Source organism: Stigmatopora nigra, chromosome 2, assembly GCF_051989575.1.
Source record: "Stigmatopora nigra isolate UIUO_SnigA chromosome 2, RoL_Snig_1.1, whole genome shotgun sequence".
Lineage (NCBI taxonomy): Eukaryota > Metazoa > Chordata > Actinopteri > Syngnathiformes > Syngnathidae > Stigmatopora > Stigmatopora nigra.
The window spans coordinates 5,717,025-5,736,402 of NC_135509.1; the positions used below are offsets into that span (position 1 = coordinate 5,717,025).

General features: G+C 37.1%; 4 protein-coding genes across 5 annotated transcripts; 3 read left to right on the plus strand and 1 right to left on the minus strand.

Moving 5' to 3' along the window:
* Positions 1-1,662: 1,662 nt before the first annotated feature.
* On the minus strand, positions 1,663-8,195 carry LOC144189209 (adenylate kinase 7-like). Its single transcript, XM_077710742.1, has 18 exons — positions 7,795-8,195; positions 7,579-7,716; positions 7,045-7,159; positions 6,876-6,970; positions 6,705-6,818; positions 6,536-6,619; positions 6,372-6,460; positions 6,216-6,306; positions 6,040-6,117; positions 5,560-5,709; positions 5,334-5,462; positions 5,052-5,148; positions 4,798-4,926; positions 4,640-4,702; positions 4,373-4,570; positions 3,277-3,494; positions 3,011-3,169; positions 1,663-2,931 (listed from the first exon to the last, which is right to left on the minus strand). The coding sequence occupies exons 1-18, from the start codon at positions 7,867-7,869 to the stop codon at positions 2,896-2,898; spliced, it is 2,058 nt and encodes a 685-aa protein (XP_077566868.1). The 5' UTR covers positions 7,870-8,195; the 3' UTR covers positions 1,663-2,895.
* A 3,175-nt stretch (positions 8,196-11,370) lies between these two features.
* Positions 11,371-14,176, plus strand: actc1a (actin alpha cardiac muscle 1a). Its single transcript, XM_077710745.1, has 8 exons — positions 11,371-11,512; positions 12,138-12,291; positions 12,402-12,530; positions 12,611-12,806; positions 12,901-13,062; positions 13,268-13,459; positions 13,630-13,811; positions 13,909-14,176. Exons 2-8 carry the CDS (start codon positions 12,163-12,165, stop codon positions 14,050-14,052), a joined length of 1,134 nt encoding a protein of 377 aa, XP_077566871.1. The 5' UTR covers positions 11,371-11,512; positions 12,138-12,162; the 3' UTR covers positions 14,053-14,176.
* Positions 14,177-14,736: 560 nt separating this feature from the next.
* Positions 14,737-16,612, plus strand: LOC144189225 (inactive Rho GTPase-activating protein 11B-like). Of its 2 annotated transcripts, none has more exons than XM_077710744.1 (7): positions 14,737-14,990; positions 15,063-15,159; positions 15,267-15,523; positions 15,727-15,878; positions 15,953-16,042; positions 16,142-16,286; positions 16,356-16,612. In XM_077710744.1, the coding sequence occupies exons 1-6, from the start codon at positions 14,803-14,805 to the stop codon at positions 16,264-16,266; spliced, it is 909 nt and encodes a 302-aa protein (XP_077566870.1). In that variant the 5' UTR covers positions 14,737-14,802; the 3' UTR covers positions 16,267-16,286; positions 16,356-16,612. The 2 variants fall into 2 exon arrangements, with proteins under 2 accessions (XP_077566870.1, XP_077566869.1); XM_077710743.1 differs by having other exon boundaries at positions 14,738-14,990; positions 16,125-16,286.
* A 949-nt stretch (positions 16,613-17,561) lies between these two features.
* On the plus strand, positions 17,562-19,298 carry scg5 (secretogranin V). The gene is made up of 5 exons (XM_077710746.1): positions 17,562-17,788; positions 17,982-18,131; positions 18,247-18,359; positions 18,507-18,560; positions 18,734-19,298. Exons 1-5 carry the CDS (start codon positions 17,566-17,568, stop codon positions 18,851-18,853), a joined length of 660 nt encoding a protein of 219 aa, XP_077566872.1. The 5' UTR covers positions 17,562-17,565; the 3' UTR covers positions 18,854-19,298.
* The last annotated feature ends 80 nt before the right edge of the window (positions 19,299-19,378 follow it).

Below are 19,378 nucleotides of genomic sequence, written 5' to 3' on the forward strand. Positions count from 1 at the left end.
TATTATGGGATGTTTTTAAAGTCGCTTCCTGAAACATGCAACCTCTAACAAACAACGTATTAGATTTAAACATGACTAAAACAATTAACCAAGTGACGTAATGTCTTGGGGGAATTAAAAATGATTTAATGGCTGTTCTGTTCTGTTTACAACTCCTCCAAAAATAATTCATTCCAAACTTATGTTACGAGCTATAACTTTTACCCCCCTTCCTTTTAAACAATATCTTGGCCTATGTATAGTCTAGTGCATCCAATTCTGCTTTTTCAGTCCAAACATTCCTTTTAAGGATTTGCCGGAATGCACTCTTTAATCTGCTGAAGTCAACAAAAGCTGGGTCCCATTGAACATTTGGAAATGATTCAGCTATTTGTATCTGTAACTCATTGAAGTGTCTGCTTTCATCTGGATGGATCTATTTCAGTATGCTTTGGGAGGATTCATGTAAATGTTTGCCAACCCCTTTGCACACTAGAGACTTGATAATAAAATTGTTAGTTTTGCGGTTCCGTTTAATGTTTTCAAAACCTCAGTGTTAACATATTCATCTTTATTAGCACCCTGATTTTCTGGTGAAGTCATTGAGGATCAAAAATAGCTCAAAGCGTTACATAGGCTCAATATTTATAATCGGAAGTGTCCATTTCTATTAATTATATGATAAAAATATCAGAAGAAAAGCAAAATATTGAAAATAGTTTATTGTTATCATCTCTTTTGTCATCTTATTAATAGCACAAGAAACATAGCGAAACATGACGAGTAAAATTAAGTTTTTCCGGCAAAATCGCTTTGCTTACTTTCTAATGAGATGATCATGATACAAGAATGCTAATGTGATGTATGAGAAAAATAGAAATACACACATTTGACTCAAAACATCTTGATTTTTTTCTCAATTTAAGGGTTACAGCACTCTTAGATTAGAAATATGTGTGCTTTTGCCGGTCAAATAACTTAAAAATACAAAAAAAAAAAAACGGTAATGCCATTACTGTCAATTGCTGTTATTCTAGTGTATATGTGTGGTATTTCTGAAATATCAAGCCTTGCATCCCACCATTATTATGTTGGCATTTTAGGCTCATTGCTATGAGGGAATTTTGTCACCCTTTAGGGCTGTATGTGCTCTTATATGGGGTGTGTAGGTGTGTGGTCTTCATTTAGGATTTTTCAACCACCAGCAGATGTTGAGATGACCACCGTGATGGTTGTTATTTTTATCGTGTGTCTGTGTGTGCATGTGTGTGCGTGTGTGTATGTGTGTTTGTATGAGTGAATGACCAGACCACTACAAAGAAGTACATAGGTAGTGTGGTTATTATTATTGGAAGTCTTACAAAACAAACCAACACATTAAAGACCACCACTAACTGTCTACAGAACCCATGGCACCACTGTCAATTATATTTCTTCCCAAGTTTGACCAAAATATAAATAAAGAGCCATTTTTCTTTCAAGGAGAGGAAGTTGGATCACTTTCTGTTTAAAAAAAAGGAATATTACAATGGTGTTTTGCTCAATAATGGTTAGGAAAACAGTAAATTTGGAACAGTAGGTTGCTATTTGATGAAATGTGGCAGTTAAGGAGCAAAAAATAACCAAATGGGGTCAAATTGTACTGTATGAAGCATTATGGATGTCAAAGTGCCATCTGATTGGATCATTTGATGCAAAATGAACTCTACAGAACGTAAGTGACATGATGGAACCCATGTTCTTTCCCCGCAATACTTAAACACTTTGCAGGACTCAAGCATCTGTAATGATGACTCAGATTTTCCAAACAGGATTGAAGGCCAGCAAAGCTTTGGCAGCCAACTAAATATTTGTCACTTCCAATCTAGAATATAAACGTATTCCTCTGGATGACAGAACAAAAAAAAAAGCCAGAGTTGAACAATATCCTGTCCATTAAGCCATAAAGTAGTAAAAGTTACAGAGGCCAAGAAAAGTATTAGTGAGGGTTGTTTGCTCAGAGGGTGAAATTTTGGGAAGCGTAGGCGTTTGGGGGAACATGGTGTCCTCTACCAAAAAATGAAATTATGTGTGAAAGGACTGTTTTCATTCTTTTGGAGAGGAAGTCTCATAATTAACATTAATCATTCAATTTTTTTGCAGAAGTGGGCCAATGCATGATCAAACAAAGCACATGTTCTTGGCATATTGTCCTTATTAAATTTAATTGTATTGCTTCAACTTGTTTTTGACTTTTAATTTTTCTTAAACCTCACAGGCCCGTCTTGGTGAATGTCTCATTTTATTTTGAAAAGGACTTCTACAGTGCACTTGTCATGGTGATGTTTCTGAATGGGATCACGACTCCATCTAGAGGTAATAGAAAGATTCTAACAGCAGTATCCACACTAAAACCAGTTCATGTTGGTTTTAAAATAAGTTCAATATGCCATCAAAGAAATTGTTATTGATCTATAGAATGCTTGAGAACATTATATGTATTATTTGACTTTCTTTAAGATGACAATTCTGTAAAACTCATCTTTGACATACTCATAAACACTTTTTCAGCATATATCATTTAAATAAAAAAAACATAACACTATTTCTATGCACATATATATTCATACAAGTCTTATTATGGACCACAATTCAAATTATGTTACCTTATATACAGTCTTTTAATAACTCTAAATGAATGAATGTTATTGGAAGATTTATACACTATAACACAATAACACATTTAGTATCTCATTGGTCCAGGCACTTCACTAAAGTAACAAATATAATATAATTTTTGAGTGTAAGGTGTAATTTGATGTTAAATGCACATTATTTTCCCTCTTTACATCAAATCATTACATCAATTATGCCTTGTATGTTATGTGTGTAGTACCACAATTATGAATATTGAAACAAACTTGGAAGATGGGATGTTCAATCAACCTTGTCCATCCGAAGAAGATACTCTGCCTGCCAAAAGTAAAAGTAAGAGTGTAAAATGTGTTTACAGACAGCTGATTGTCAGTAAAAGTCAAGGATGGGGTCATACCAAAAAGCTGACTGGGTCATTAGGTTTGATCTTTGAGCATTCTTGTAAGGCTTCAGTAAGTGCGGGCATGACATACTTCATTAAATAGTTTCTCAGTGGGAGAGCTTTAGCTTCCAGAAGCTCGTGTTCCTGCCTTTTCACCTCTGCCAAATTATTTTGCTGATAAAAAAAAGAAGAAAAAACACCAAATTACCCCTAAACAAGTTCATGTATAACACAAAATTATGAATGGAATGGAATGATGGGTGAATTATGGATAAATATACCCAAGCTTCATACTGTGCTGCCATCTCAGCAAGTGAGGCCTCTTTCCTACGTTTCTCTTCTGCCGCTTCTTCAGCCAGTTTTTGCTTCCTCTCCATTTCTCTCCTTCTGTCCTCCTCCTCTTGCTCCTCAGGACTGAGGCCATAGTTCTTAGGGCCACCAACCACCTCGATGATGTTGCTCACAATCTGTGTTAGTTCGGGGTCATCATCTTTGACCTCTGGGAATATGAATAAGAAACACCCATCAAAAAAAGATGCACACATTTCTATGGTGCCAAAGAGGAAACTCGCTTTATTCAAATGGAAATGTGCACTAGAAAAATACATTTTAAAGCCAAAGTGTGTGTGTTACGGCTGTCAGATTCGACACACTACGTAGGAGGGGGTGTGGTTTATTTTCCTCTACAGGTAGATGGAGCTGTGGCTCCACCCCTGTGACAAAGCCCTGCCCAGGCCAACACACCTGTGAGTACTTCCCCATCATCCCTGTGAGTACATTACTCCTTGTTATATTTAGTATTTATGTTGGCAAAGTGAAAGAATTTGGGTTGCATAGGGGGACTTGAGATAAGTTTAGACACCCTGGGGTATACATATAGTTTGTGCATTTAGACATGTAGTTATTCCCCTGTCTAGACTTTGATTACATCAGTTCTGACATGTTTGCAGTGGTAGTTGCGACTCCCTGGTATATCTTACCCCAGGGGGAGTCGTAACAAGAGTCCCCCTATGCATATAACAGTGTGCATTATGTTTATCAGTAAATTGTGAGTGCAGGTGATTAAATTTACTGAATTGATGGAACAGATTAAATTTGAAAATATTTCCCTATTCAGTCACTAGAGGGCTTCATACATACTGCATCAAGGTCAGGAAAGGTCAAACAATGCACAATCATTCTAGGCTATGTAACTAATCACGTTATTTAATTTGATTGAATATTTGGCCGTGTCGTACTCACTTTTATAACAAGTTATGATAGCTAAACTAAAGGTAAGATAGTAAGATAAACCTTACCAATACTTTCCCACTCATTATTTAGCTTGCACACTGTTAAAAAGTACTAAATTTCCCTGTGGAAAAACAAGAATTTTACCAAGATATGCTGGGTATATTTCCAGTTCATCAAAGTAGTCGAGTGAAGTTTCAGCAGCCCTGCTTAGTTGACGGAATCTGACCAGTCGAGGAACAAACTCATCCTGGGTTAAACCTCTTTTCTGGGCCTCAATTTGAGGTAGATCTTGTACTTTCTTAGTCAGGAACTCATCGGATGCATCCAGGGCAAAGACATATTCTGTAAGAATAAAATTAGTTGTATTATATGGTAGTAAATAAAATAAGATTGATAAGGCAAAAGGCTGACCAGGAGTAATCTTGTTGTAAGAAGGGGTCCCATCAGGCCAGTCAAGGTTGTCTGCATCGTCGGCTACAACAAATATTCATTGTAATATTTCAATCTATACAGTGGATACTAAAACGTTATTTCATTAGGGATCAATTGAATAAAAGGAAGAAATTTACCACTAAACATCTGGCGGGCTTGCTCAAATGTCTTTGGGAAACCATAAAAAACAAATCCTTGGTTTCGACAAGGTTTTGAATTCAGCTTTTCTGTCAATAGTTCTAAAAGAAGATCGTCCTCCAGTCGATCTAATTGCAAAAAAAATAATAATAATAATAATAATAACTGATGAGATGGTGAGGTACATTCAAAAATGGTTGAGGCACAGAAGGTAATATGATGTTTTGCCATTATTTCATATTGTGCATAAAACCTGCATTTCCTTCCATGCTTTCTTGAATAGTTTGCAGTTGATTCTGTGCAGTTTCCTGCTCGTTTACTTCAATGTCACTTCTAGTCATGGTATCTTTCTGTGAAGTATAAAAAGTAAGCAAAATAAAGTATTCTCTTGATTTTCATGGTTAATCCATTCCATGCTCACCCATATTATAATAGAATATTTCTAATGTACTTATAATTTGATAAAATGCATCTCTGAATTGCAGCAGATGTTAAAGTCCAAGCTGGTTGGTTAATGTTATAGAAAGCGACTGACCAGCTGAGCCATCTTTTCTTTTATAACTTCTCGGATATTGATGTGATGTATTCGGTAATGCTCGCAAAGCTGCTCTGCCACTTTGCTTTTACCCACTGCAGGTGGACCGGTGAGACAGATTCTTATTGGCTAAGAGAAAGGAGAGAAAAAAGGGCAGTTTGGGTTTAATTATGTTCAATTATACCAGTAGCAATTTTTGAAGCAACATACTCTATTACAGACGTACAAGTAGTTTTCTTGTTTGTCTGTATTCTTCCACGAGGCTCTCTATATTCTCAATCATGCCATTTTCTGCTGACCAGGTAAAATTAAAGGAGTCTTTCACGACAAAAGCATCCAGGCGAAGGTCAATGCTGAGATATTCCAACTCCTCAAGCTGTAATTTGGCATGTTTTGGAGTCAATACAATAACAAAACAACAACAAATATACATAAACCTATTCAACAGCAATCCAATTACCTTATTACTTAAGATATTAACCCATAGTTAATTATTTTTTAGGATGATTTTGTTGTTGGTAGTGATTTGTATTGTTAGAAAAGTCCACAATTTGAATTTGAGAGATACAATTGACTTGTTGACAAATTGTATACACTATACAACACTATATTTTCCTATGGAACTCACTGTTAGTGATGTATAATTCAATGGGTACATGTACCCAAACTACTGATGAACCTTACAAATAAATAACTCATATCATACCTTAAAAGCCTTCAGTCCAATAGCTTCATTCGCTGGTAATTGGCATACTTTTCCTGGCCCAAGCACATGACTTATGGCCTAAAATGTAAAGACGAGCATCATTGTTCCTGTTTAATATGACAAGTGTAGGATGAGCAAATGTTTTCAAAGATAAAAAGGCAGAAAACATTGTTTACCTTGACTATATCCTCCAGTTTGCTTTTGGATTCATCAATGGCAAGAATATATTTAGACTTGGGTTTGACTTCAATCAAATTTTGAATCACTCTGTGAAAAAAAATACTTTCAGTTAAGGGAACACAAACAGTATTAATATAAAATCTATGACTTACTTAGCCAAGTCAAGCACGTGGATGGTGGGGATGAAATTTGTGCCTTCTCCAAAAATGGGAACTTTTGAACACTCAGATAGCCAAGATACCTAATAATTTATAGAAATAGATGAAAATCAAACAATAACCGGACTGAATGTATATTAAATTGAGGTAAGACCTACCTTGAAAAAATAGTGAAAAAGATTCTCGCCCTTTCCATACTGTATGCCCGCAGCCAAAACATAACCTTTTAGTTTATTCTTTTTCTGAGAAACATATGACAGAACATCTACCATTATATTGCGTTATTTTATATAACCAAGGAACAGTTTTAGAGAAAAAACTCTTTACCCCAGTTCCAAGTTTAAGCACTTGCTTTTCCATGTTGTTATGATTTTTAAAGCTAGGATGAGGGCGTCTTTTTCGGAATTCCTCTTCCGTTATCAATGTTTCAGCCTCCTCCTGCTACAGAGGATCTTTAGTTTTGTCATGAGCACATTAAGGATCATTTCTCATGCTTACCGATTCTGGAGGTTTGGTCATTGCCCATGTCATCACTGTCGAGACTAAAATGAACGTTTTCTTTGACTTGAAGTTTTCCATTTCACCATGAAGGGCTATCAATGAGAGTGAAGAATACAGTTAAATTTGGATGATAATGTAATAATAAATACAAGAATCATATATTGACCTGTAATTGCCCAAGTTGCCTCATCAATTTCATCTGCTTTTGCATTTTCTGAGATATTGTACACCACTATGTCGCATTCCAGCAGGCGTGGAAGCAGCTCCTCTCTGTTTAATGACTGGAAAAGTCATTTTAATTATTAAAAAATATATAGTTATTCACATTGTTACATTAACATGTGTATACATATTTGAAACAGCTCTTTGTGTGATGTAGTTAAGTTCTATCTAACTGCAAAATAGCCACAATAATAAAGGATAATGTCAATCATACAAAAACCAATATTCCTACACATTGCAATGGCAGATTTATTATTACAGAGTGAGCATGAAATTAGATGATGTTGAATACTTGTATAGTCTGTGGAAACATTTTCAGTAATAGGGAAAAGGATGCAAATCTTAAGGAACAATGTAAAATTCTGCACAAATTAGTTAGATAAAAGTGGCATAATCATCATCAACAACAATAGGAAAAATTGTGTCTATCTATTGTACATCATTTATCTATTTTTTCCATATATTCTGTTTAACTTACCGTATACTGTTCATGCAAAAAGCTAATTTTGTCACTGGAGGCTGAGGACACCGTGCCAACCAACTGGAAAGCAGGTTCTTCTGATAGCATTTCTCCTTCATCCTCCTCTTCAACCCTTTCCCCACAAGTTGACAAATACTACCCATGTAGGTTAGAAAACTGCATTAATTCAATATAAGCATCCTATCAATCGTAAATTCTATGTTTATACTTTACCTCAGCTATGTGTTTGGAGGAATATTTGTCGACGTCGTTCACAAAAATACGCCTGGTACGCTTTCTGTCTCCCATTTTTAATAAACGACGAGGTTGGTAATGTGAATGAGGCTTTAGATTGCTATAAAAAATGCTAGGAATAGCATTTGGTAGAGGTGCCTAGATCTGGTTCGGAGTGTTTACAATGATCGCCTAGGCAACGGGAGAGCGGGTCATCACTAGGCAACGACAAACAAAGTTAAATTCTTCCACAGGCCTGGTGTCACACCTTAGACTGAAGTTAAATTTGAGAATATTGGGGAAACATTACATGCATATCTCATGATTATTGCTTTGATTTTATTTTTAGTCCAATTATGTCAGTGTTTCACTTGAAAGGTAAAACTCTATTGGCAATTAATATTGTTTTATATCAAGGTGTGTATGTATTGCCGGAAGTATTATTCAATATAAATTTTGTAATTCAAAGCCTAGATATTATAAAGTAACCTGATTAGAATAAATCATGATGTTAAGCTTATTTTAGATTCCTGCCCTTTTAATAAGAGTGCCTCATATAGTTTGTGTGAATGATGATGTCATGATGATGACTGAATTATTTTGACCCATAACACTGAAACATCATATACTTATAATAAAAACTAATGGATACACACTTATGAGCGACTCATGAGTTTAAAATAAACCTGATGAATCTGCATCTTATTGTTTATATAAAAAAAAACCTGCTGCTAAAATGAACTGCCAAAAAGAAGATAGAAATTGAAGAAAATAATGTGTTCATCTCAGTTTATCATGCTAATCCCAGATAGTGCACAAATGTGTGATTTATATGGTTTGTAAGTAGTCGGGATAATATCACAGCACTCACAAAATGCATTGAATTGAGCTGTTTTTATTCCATATTAAGACTGTGTAATGTATGTGAACTCTGTCTTATATCTACTGTACTTATGTTGTTTCTCTTTCTCGTTACAGCCTTATTTACTGTATATGCTATATGTGAACTCTGTCTTATATCTACTGTACTTATGTTGTTTCTCTTTCTCGTTACCGCCTTATTTATTTAGGTTTAACACCTCCCCTACTGTGATATTCATTAATACACACACCTGTGGGTGTCCTCTTAGTGCAGGACAATGGAGCAATGACATGGAAACTTCCAAAGCAGCTCATATATTTATAGAGCTGACATTATCTGACAAACTGCCGGCAAGCACTGTGCACAATGGCTGCACAGACATCAGCACTCAATAAAACACACTAACTGTTCAGAGATATACTGAGTAAAGAGCACTGCTTAAGTTATGCTTGGTTTGTGCTTACCATGTATAGTGAGACTCCACATGCACTCAATATTTTTTGGTGAGAAATTAATTAGGATTTTTTTTTTCTAGTTTTCAAAGACAGCTTGTAACTAAAGCAGCTGTTTACGAGCAGGTCTGCTTCACAGTACAGTGTTGCATGTTAACGCCGTAGACGATAATGCAGAATACCATCACTCACTGTCAACAGCTGCTGCTGAAATAGACCCCTCTGTCATTACAGCGTGTGTATGTCATTTATCATGACTTGTTGAATGCACACATCACCATTGGTTGACATGATGCACATAAAACTACTAGCTGAGTGTTTTTCCTTTTCATAGAGGTTTGAATACAGGGAATTATGATTGATTAGGATGGATTGAAATAATGTTTACTATCCTAACTACTACTAAGTCATGTAATGTAAACTGCTGTCAAGTAGGGGATAGTCCTGGCTGTTATAACAAAACAGTTGTTTCCAGCAGCTGCTGAAGTGCGTGTGTGTGTGTGCAGGCCGGGTGGAGATTTGTGTTGGGGGTCAGCTGTCGAGACAGACAAACGGTTTGCTTCCTACATTTCCATTTAAGGATGAAACGTGCCTCGAAAGCACTGCCCGTTTCAGCCCCATTTGCTTGATCCAGATAAAGACAGAGTGATAAAGAGAGACAAAAGTACTCGATTTAAATGAACTGGGTTAATTAGATTCCTTTCAAAAAAACATATCAGTGGGAACTGACCCAATTTTACTTTTTTAACAGATTAAAAATGAATAAAACAAGTGTGTATTGACCATCTATTCAGACCAGCAATCAAATGCCCTTTCTTTGGTTTTTACAGTAGAAAGTACACTAAACTTGTGTATATAGAGTACATACTGACATATGGAAAATAAGGCATGTCTTCTTATGAGCTTTGTATCCAATTTCTGAAAATATTTATTTTATTGTCATTACTGTAATGTATTATGTTTGTTCTTGGTCTCTGATTCATTTCTTGGTATCACAATGTTAAAGCATCAATGTACACAGCCATCTTTCACCGTCTGAATATTTTGGCAACTGCATCTGTAGGATAAAAAAAAAGTAGATATAGGATGACACTGAGTTTAGATTGGATAACATATAATCTGTGTGGAGGGGCCAAATCCAAGTCCTCTTAGTTTCACTAGGCAATCCTATAGCTTTTGTGGTGATGTCATTTCCATGAACAATGGACTGTTGCCATGTATTGTACTACATATTCCAATAATTTCTTCTTCTTTGGTGTATTTTAATCAAAACTTACAAACTGTCCATCAAAATCTCCAAGGAGATTTCAGTGAATTCCTTTTTTTTGAGTTTTTCTCTGACATACAGCACAAATTTTCCTAAAATCAATTGGGATCGGATGATTAAAACACATAAAATTCTCAGAATAGAAGAAAACAAGTAGGTTTATAGTGTCACTGCTGAAAGTATATTACGCACGTCTGCAAATGGATCAGTTGATGGTGCAAAAGGAATTTACATTCATATTACCCTCGCGGGCCAGCTATAGCCCGGTATGGCGACGGAACTTTACAAATATGGAGCCAGGGGGGTTTGGTGATCTCCCGACAGCCTGTCGCGGGGTATGCAGTCACCGGCACCTGTTACGCTCTATTTCCCTAAAAGGAGACACGCGAGCCAATCGGAGTGGAGTAGGGAGGCCTGCTGCACAGGACGACATCCCAGCAAATTTGTCAACTGTTGGAGGTCTAAGCTATCACCCAACCCCCTCCTTCTCCTCATCTCAGCTGTTTGAGTAGTGTTTGCCTCTTCCCTAGTCCTGAAATTTTACATACCATGACACAAGCGAATTCCCTTAGACAGCCTTTTTGACAATTATTCAGATTGGAGCTTATGTTATCATCACTACCTTCCTTCAACTACATCCATAGCAGCCTGAGACATAAATCCAATAATGCCGTTTTTATCAACATGCATTGGCATGCCTTCAATTGAAAAGGTTAAAAAAAAGAAACAAAATGATACCTAAAAAAGAGCCTAATAATACTGCCACACATGAAAGTGTTCCATTAATTGCAAAAGGTTGAAATACCATGTTAACCATGATGGGAAATTTGATAAATATCCCATTTTGTGATCGCACAACATTATTAAATTAATTTGTAACAATTGTTCTTCACTGAAAATGTAACTGGTTTTGGTATTGTGCCAATGTAAGGAAGCATCTCCCCATTTTGGTGGCGTCCTCAACATAAGATCCACTTAACTCCCTCATCTTTCAGAGCAGCACATATTTGGACTTCTATGAACTCCCAAGCCCGCCCACATGCCCCCTGATCCAAACTTGCCGGCACATATTTAAGGAAGCCTTTGCGTCCTCGTCCTTCGTCCCAGTGGAAACTCCAGTCTTGCATCGAACTCTCGGTGAGTCTGATTTTGTTTGCTGTATCTTTTTCTGAAGGGCTCTTTCAATACATAGAATTACACAGCATAGGTTTATCTTGGTAAAGCTTCACGTACAGGTCTTATGCTTTGAAAATGTTTGTTTTTTTCTCGGAGATGCTTTATAATCAACTTTAATTTAAAAAAAAAACTGAGATTGATAGTAATTCCTGAGATTGAGTGTTGATATTATTGAATTTGATAGTTTAACTTTGTATTTCCTATTGACAAACTTTACAGTTATCAAGCATTTTATTAATAGAAGTATGTTAAACCCAAAGGGCTAAATGGACAAGTGTGTTGGTTGACAGCAGCTGAGGAAATATCAAGGCTTTCTCTGCCACTTGTCAAAGGAACACACCACCTCAGCTGTTAAGTGGCTGTGGTTTAATGATGAGATACAGAGGGAAGCTTGTGGGGAACGACAAGGGTCCCATGGCTAAAAATAGATCAGCGAGCTTAGGATAAAAAGCCATGCCCCATTTTGGCAATACACAGAGAGAAGATGAATACAATTAAGGGTGTCAATATAATAATGCAGTGTTTGGCATCATGCTTTATAAAACAGTTCAATTAAAAGACTATTTTCCTCCCTTCTTTTTCACAGAAGGCCAACCAAAAAACAGACCAACATGTGTGACGACGATGAGACCACCGCCCTTGTGTGCGACAATGGCTCTGGCCTGGTCAAGGCTGGGTTTGCCGGTGATGATGCCCCCCGTGCTGTCTTCCCGTCCATTGTTGGACGCCCCCGTCACCAGGTTAGCAAACATATATTAATGTAAAATCAGTAATCATTCATACTGTATATTCGCAAAGTGCAATGTTAGTTATTAGAGATGTCCTAAGATTTGATTTTTTTCCTCCTCAGGGTGTGATGGTTGGTATGGGTCAGAAGGACAGCTATGTGGGTGATGAGGCTCAGAGCAAGAGGGGTATCCTCACTCTGAAGTACCCCATTGAGCATGGCATCATCACTAACTGGGATGACATGGAGAAGGTAAACAAAATTGTTGCTCTGCCTGATACTTGTCGCCACCATTCCAACTTAGTTGTGCTGACAAACTCTAAATTTGTCAGATCTGGCACCACACCTTCTACAACGAGCTCCGTGTAGCCCCAGAGGAGCACCCCACCCTGCTGACTGAAGCCCCCCTCAACCCTAAGGCCAACAGGGAGAAGATGACCCAGATCATGTTTGAGACCTTCAACGTCCCCGCCATGTATGTGGCCATCCAAGCCGTCTTGTCCTTGTACGCATCTGGTCGTACCACTGGTGAGTTTTCCTTATTTATTTTGAATTTATTGTGTTCATTTGATTCTTTAAATGTTGTTGATGATCTCACAAATGGTGTCTTTTGTATGAACAGGTATTGTGCTGGACTCTGGTGATGGTGTGACCCACAATGTGCCCATCTATGAGGGTTACGCTCTTCCCCACGCCATTATGCGTCTGGATCTGGCTGGTCGTGACTTGACCGACTACCTGATGAAGATTCTCACTGAGCGTGGCTACTCTTTTGTCACAACCGGTAAGGCAATTTCTGAGAAATAAATCATTGAATTATGAATTCATTTGGAATCTCTAATGTTGAACACAATTAGATCTTGAATGGCCATTAAAATGATGGCAAAACATAATTAAAACAGATAATCTATGGAAGATAAACCAAGTCATTTTTATAAATTCCAGTACTCTAATGTAAGACTAATTCTCTAATATCTTTCCCACCTTAGCTGAACGTGAAATTGTGCGTGACATCAAGGAGAAGCTTTGCTACGTCGCCCTGGACTTTGAGAATGAGATGGCCACCGCTGCCTCCTCCTCCTCTCTGGAGAAAAGCTACGAGTTGCCCGACGGTCAGGTCATCACTATCGGCAACGAGCGTTTCCGTTGCCCCGAGACCCTTTTCCAGCCTTCCTTCATCGGTAAGACTTAACAATTTGACAAATGCTTACCACTATCAGTTATTGCTTCCATGTTGACAAACAAACTGTTCTCAGAAAATAATACATTGTGTATGAAAATCTTCTTTTAAAAGTGAACATAATCCATCAACTACAGTAAACTAAATCTTTTATAATTTGCTCTTGCATAGGTATGGAGTCTGCTGGTATCCATGAAACTGCCTACAACAGCATCATGAAGTGCGATATTGATATCCGTAAGGATCTGTACGCCAACAATGTCCTGTCTGGTGGTACCACCATGTACCCTGGTATTGCTGACCGTATGCAGAAGGAAATCACAGCCCTGGCCCCCAGCACCATGAAGATTAAGGTAAACCACATTAACCAGCAAACACGAACAATATAATGATGACTTGGCTTATGTTTATCTCACTAAACCCTTTTTTTTTTTTTTTTTTTTACTTTAGATCATTGCACCCCCTGAGAGGAAATACTCCGTCTGGATCGGTGGCTCCATCCTGGCCTCTCTGTCCACCTTCCAGCAGATGTGGATCAGCAAGCAGGAGTACGATGAAGCAGGCCCTTCCATCGTTCACAGGAAGTGCTTCTAAATTTTCCAACCAGTGCCAAAACATACCATCAAACTGCAACTTTCCTTCCCCAATCTATATTTCTATTGTGCCTCATGCTGTATATACATGTAACGTTGTAATAAAAATAGCTGCTTTATCAATACTATGCAGTGATGAATGCTATACTTTACAATATACACCCACTCAAACTACAATGCTGTCCAGAATATTCACAAACACAATATTTTTACATTTTCTGTGTATATTTTTTTATTTTTTTACAGCTTGCAATCTCTAACAAGAGGCTAAAATATGTTGTCCATTAATTGATCAATACATTGCATGGTTCAATTCCATCTAGAATTTAAACAGTCCAATTTATTCTTTGTTCACATTTAAGATTAATTAAAACAAATGCACTTCATGTTGCATTCAATAGACTTGGTAAACAAGAAACTTTCCACTCTAAGGAATGATAGCAAATCTAATTGACAATCTCATTTAAAACCAAAAACAAATGGCGACCCCAATAAAGACTACCAAGAGTCAAATTATTTAAATAGTTTATTTCAAAATAAAATCAATATTATTTCACACAAGTTTTAATGGGTTTTCCAAGCAAATGTCTGATGTCCCAGCAAGATAAATGCAACAGTACATCTTTGACAGCTGCAGGTTATATAATAAATGATCATAATTAGACTAATTGCTTCATTAGTGTTTTTAAGCCAACAGTGTGTGAGCAGGAAGAGGAGTTTGGAACCATTTTTTTTTAAACACAGCCTCAGAATGATTTCAAACATGACGGTTACTGACAGTGAGCTGATCTGCTGTCACCTTCGAGTCCTCCATGGAATACATGTGAAAAGCATTGAGAGTAAAACTGAGAGAGCCTTTGTCCGGGGTACTAAGGTTTTTGGTGTTCCTTTGGAGAATTTATCAAGGACTTTCATTCCTGAATTTGGCCTGGTTCCTACGTAGGTTTAAAAAATGGATTGTATTAATTTAGAACAAAAGGTAAGTTATGCATCAAATATTTTGTCCTGCAGGGTTCTGGTGGACACTTGTTCGTTTCTTCTGGAGCGTGCTGGGACGGTTGGCCTGTTCCGCAAACCAGGTTCTTTACCTCGCATCAAGGCCCTCAGAGTATGTGTCATCTCACTTAAAAAAAATTTATATACATTATAGTACTGATTCAGTCATTTAAGCGAACTGAATTAGTCTTTATTGAACAATATATGTTGTTATTTCAGGCCAAGCTGAATCGGGGTGAGGCCAGTCTAGCCACAGCCTTTGCCTATGACGTGGCAACCCTCATCAAGCAGTTCTGCAGGGAGTTGCCAGAGCCTCTAATTCCTACTGAGCTCCATGCTGCTATACTGAAGGCCCAAACATTGGACACCCTGGAGGACAAAACCTCAGCCCTACAACTTCTGTCTTGTCTCCTACCTGCCAGAAATGCATCCTGTCTTCATTATTTGTTTGATTTCCTCTGCAAAGTCACTCAGAGGTTTGAAGAAACTTAATACTGCCATGTTGAAGATGTTCAAATAATCCAAAAGGCCTCAGCCCTTCTAGAATTTAAAGGAAACCCTATAATTGTGCTTTAAGGCTGCTTCTTTTGTGGTCAACAATACTGTTGTTTTTGACTGTTATTGAATAATTACTGCCAGCTCTTGCAGATAAGCGTGTGTGTTTATATACTACTTTCAGATGTGAAGAAAACTTGATGACCAGCTCCAATCTGGCGACAGTCTTTGCTCCATGTCTCCTACCTCCTCCAAACAAGGCAGAGCTGTCTGAAGGGCGCTTTGAGCTACGAATTCATGTCCTTCGCACTTTCATTGAAAAGCCACACTTGTTTGGTAACATAACCTCACCAAGGAACAATCTATTTTCAAACCGGTCAAATGTATAAAGTATTTTTTTGTTTTTGCAGGCGTGATTCCAAAGGCCATTATGGATAGCATGGACTTCCTAGTAAACTGCAATCTAGTGAAGGAAACTCAAAAGAGACACTGTTTAAAAGGTTGGTGTTAAGACTGATTGCTCACTATGATAATCACCACACACATACTTCACTTGCTCCATTTTGATTTGAATTTATATAGCTTTTTGGTCTGTGAAGAATGTACCTCGGTCAAAGGTCAAGCTGCCAGTCCATCGGCGAAGCCTGGAGTCCAATGTGCAAGAAAGACTAACACTCAGGAGAAGTGTGGGCCTGAATTCTTTCCCGAATATTCTCTTTTATAGGGCTTGTGTACCTGATGAAGGTATAGTTGAGGAAAAATTATGTCCATGATTTGTACAGAATTAAATTTTGAACTTTTTTTCTATTATAGACAAAATTTCAACACATGGAAAAGGACAGGATGTACCCTCAATGGTGATCCCTGGTTTCAGCAAACTGCAAATATCTTCCTGGAGTCGACGCATTTCTTTATAATCCATGTCTGTGGATCAGTGGCATTTTTTTTAAAGAAATTATTGTTTTTAATTGTATTTAACTTATTGGCAGACTTATTTATATTGTAGACAACTACTGTGTAGGACATGTAATGACCATCATGCAAAATAAAAGGGTTTTCCCACATTTTAATGTTGGACAATTTGTAAAATAATGCAGAAAAATATAAATAGTCATTTAAATATCAAGTAGCAGGCATCAAATACATTTTTTGCATTATAGAACATACTCTTCTCAAAATACTTAAATCATTTATATAGACCTACTAGTAAGACTAAAATATACAATGCCTGTGTTAAAGTACACACATTAGAACATTTAAATCTTCTATTGTGAGGCAAATAAGACCAGTGAATTTGCCATGGCTGAAATACGACACTTTTCTCTTCTGTCGTCATCACATCAGTGGTGTAGTCAAACACAGCTGGCTGCTGGTCTCCTAGCAACAGAGGCTGGGCAATTTGCTATGCATCATTGAGTGCCTACCGGAACACATGTCAAGCCCTTTTCAAAATTATAAAAACGTTCACAATGCCATGTTTGACTGATAGTGTCCCTAATATTACCTGCATTTTTCCACGGTTAATACAGATAAGGGATTAATGCCCTGTACTTAGTGTGTAAAACAACAATTCGTGGCTCTATGCTGCACAGTCAGTGTGTTGGTTTTATTTTGAAAGCAAGTAGTCTAATAACACAATACAGTTGTACCTTGACTTGCATCTTTTTCCACTCACCAGGTCTTTTATCACGTCGAGGTAAGAACAAAGACTAATTTCATCTATTTGAATTATTGCTGCTTGTAATTTGCAACATTTTCATTCAATCAACCACTATGTTAGATGAATAGAAAGGCAGATTGTGGCGTTCTCTTATACAGAGATGATGCTGGTTATTTATGGGCCTACTGGCTTGTTTACACGCAGATGGATTTGTTTGCGTTTAAAATTGTGAAGCTATACTATAAAGTCAAATAGCACTCCCCCTTACATGACATTTGTATTGAAAATTTAAACAAAAACGTATTTTTACCATGCCTTTGGCATCATCTTGTAGTCATGGTATATTTTGCTTTCCTGCAGGTGATGGAGATGATGTTGGGGATGCGGACGATGATACTTGGGCTCCTCTTGTGTGTCCAAGTAGGATGTACTCTGTCCCGCAGTACCCCCGGGGGCGACCAAGTGTCCGAGGCCGACATCCAGCGTCTCTTGCACGGCGTCATGGAGCAGCTGGGTATCGCTCGGCCTAGAGTGGAGTATCCCGCTCACCAGGCCACAAATATCGTTGGGCCTCAAAGTATCCAGGGTAATTATTTTTTTATGCTTGAGTATAACCAGTTGAGTCTTCAGTTTATTAATGTGACTAAAAAAGTAACGACATTTAACTCATTTGAGATTTTTTTTTTTTTAATATACCTGGTGCAAATGTTGGGAAACTGTATATTATTGGAGAGTAGTATTGCATATTATTAACCACACTGTGTTTTTTCAACCACTAGGTGGTGCCCATGAAGGGCTTCAGCATCTTGGTCCCTATGGAAACATTCCCAACATTGTGGCAGAGTTGGCAGGTGATAACCTTCCTAAAGATTTCAGTGATGATCACAGCTATCCAGATCCTCCAAACCCTTGTCCTCTAGGAAAGACTGGTAAGATTGCCTTTATTTTTTTACAGACTTGGGTAGTTATACTAACATAATTCTTTAGGTGAGAGCAAAGGACACTTGATGATGATATATTTTGTCTTACTCATCACATATATAGCAGAAAATGGTTGTTTGGAAAATGCTCCTGACACTGCCGACTTCAGCCGGGAGTTCCAAAAGCACAGACATCTTTATGGTTCTGGGAATGAGTACCCTGCTCTAATGAAATGGGTTAGTACCACTTTATTTACTCCATAATATTGCCTCAAAAACTTGCTTTTAATCATAATGTACTATATATGAACACACATTGGATGATATTGATGGATATTTTGTTTTTGTTAGAAGAATTCATTCATTTTTACAATCTCCTTTTAGAACAAGGAGCGTTTGTACCAAAAGCTGAAGGGAGGACCAAAGAGAAGAAAAAGGGTAAATTTATATTTCGGCTTATGGCTTTTTGTTATTTTTTTACTATTACATGAACTCTGTTGGACTCTTTGTAACATCTAACACAAATTGAATTTTGTTATGATTTATATGTATTTATATAATATTTTTTTTGTATTTTCTTTATTCATTTTAAATGTTTTTTTCTTCTGTAGAGTGTCAACCCCTACCTAATGGGCCAGAAGCTGGAAAATGTTGTCGCAAAGAAATCAGTCCCCGATTTCTATGAGGAAGAGGCATCAACTATCTCTGCAACCACTAAAGCAACAAACTAAACTGTTAAAAAATAGAACATTAATAATGCTTTCCCCCCTGTTTTATTGTATTTGGGTCTGTGGGACTCATTTTTACTGAAACAGGTCACATGACCCAAATACCCATGTTAATCCTGTTAAATTCAACACATTTTTTGTTTCCATGATTGATAAAAGGAGGATAATTGATTATTATTCTTAAAATGTTCCTTTAAAGGTAAGTGAAAGGTAATTCATTTTAATTGTTAGTGGATAAAAAGATTAAAATAGTGTCTGATATTTGATTCCTCCACTCTGTCTTTAAATGATATGTCATACATCACTAATCATCTTTTGTGGAAGACATTGAGCCTATTTATAGCATGTAATATAAATAAAATATTTGCTTCTGTTACATTATGAAATAAGTCCAGCAATCAATTGTTTAGTTTAACAAAAAATAAATAAAACATCTGCATTCACAAAAGTGGGAGTTGTTTTATTTTTTCCACATGGGATGGTGGAAGGGGCAGATTTGATCATTCTTGAGGGCGTGCTTATAAACAG

Bases quoted from the DNA above. Each gene is read 5' to 3' on its own strand.
- actc1a (XM_077710745.1), top strand. From the start codon at position 12,163: ATGTGTGACGACGATGAGACCACCGCCCTTGTGTGCGACAATGGCTCT. The intron at 12,292-12,401 runs GTTAGCAAACAT...TTTCCTCCTCAG, and splicing joins TTGGACGCCCCCGTCACCAG to GGTGTGATGGTTGGTATGGG. The intron at 12,807-12,900 runs GTGAGTTTTCCT...TTGTATGAACAG, and splicing joins CGCATCTGGTCGTACCACTG to GTATTGTGCTGGACTCTGGT.
- LOC144189209 (XM_077710742.1), bottom strand. From the start codon at position 7,869: ATGGGAGACAGAAAGCGTACCAGGCGTATTTTTGTGAACGACGTCGAC. The intron at 7,160-7,578 runs GTAAGTTAAACA...TGACTTTTCCAG, and splicing joins TTTTGCATGAACAGTATACG to TCATTAAACAGAGAGGAGCT. The intron at 6,971-7,044 runs GTCAATATATGA...TCTCATTGATAG, and splicing joins GGCAACTTGGGCAATTACAG to CCCTTCATGGTGAAATGGAA.
- LOC144189225 (XM_077710743.1), top strand. From the start codon at position 14,803: ATGATTTCAAACATGACGGTTACTGACAGTGAGCTGATCTGCTGTCAC. The intron at 15,524-15,726 runs GTTTGAAGAAAC...TACTACTTTCAG, and splicing joins CTCTGCAAAGTCACTCAGAG to ATGTGAAGAAAACTTGATGA. The intron at 16,287-16,355 runs GTATAGTTGAGG...TTTCTATTATAG, and splicing joins GGCTTGTGTACCTGATGAAG to ACAAAATTTCAACACATGGA.
- scg5 (XM_077710746.1), top strand. From the start codon at position 17,566: ATGGAGATGATGTTGGGGATGCGGACGATGATACTTGGGCTCCTCTTG. The intron at 17,789-17,981 runs GTAATTATTTTT...TTCAACCACTAG, and splicing joins TGGGCCTCAAAGTATCCAGG to GTGGTGCCCATGAAGGGCTT. The intron at 18,360-18,506 runs GTTAGTACCACT...ATCTCCTTTTAG, and splicing joins ACCCTGCTCTAATGAAATGG to AACAAGGAGCGTTTGTACCA.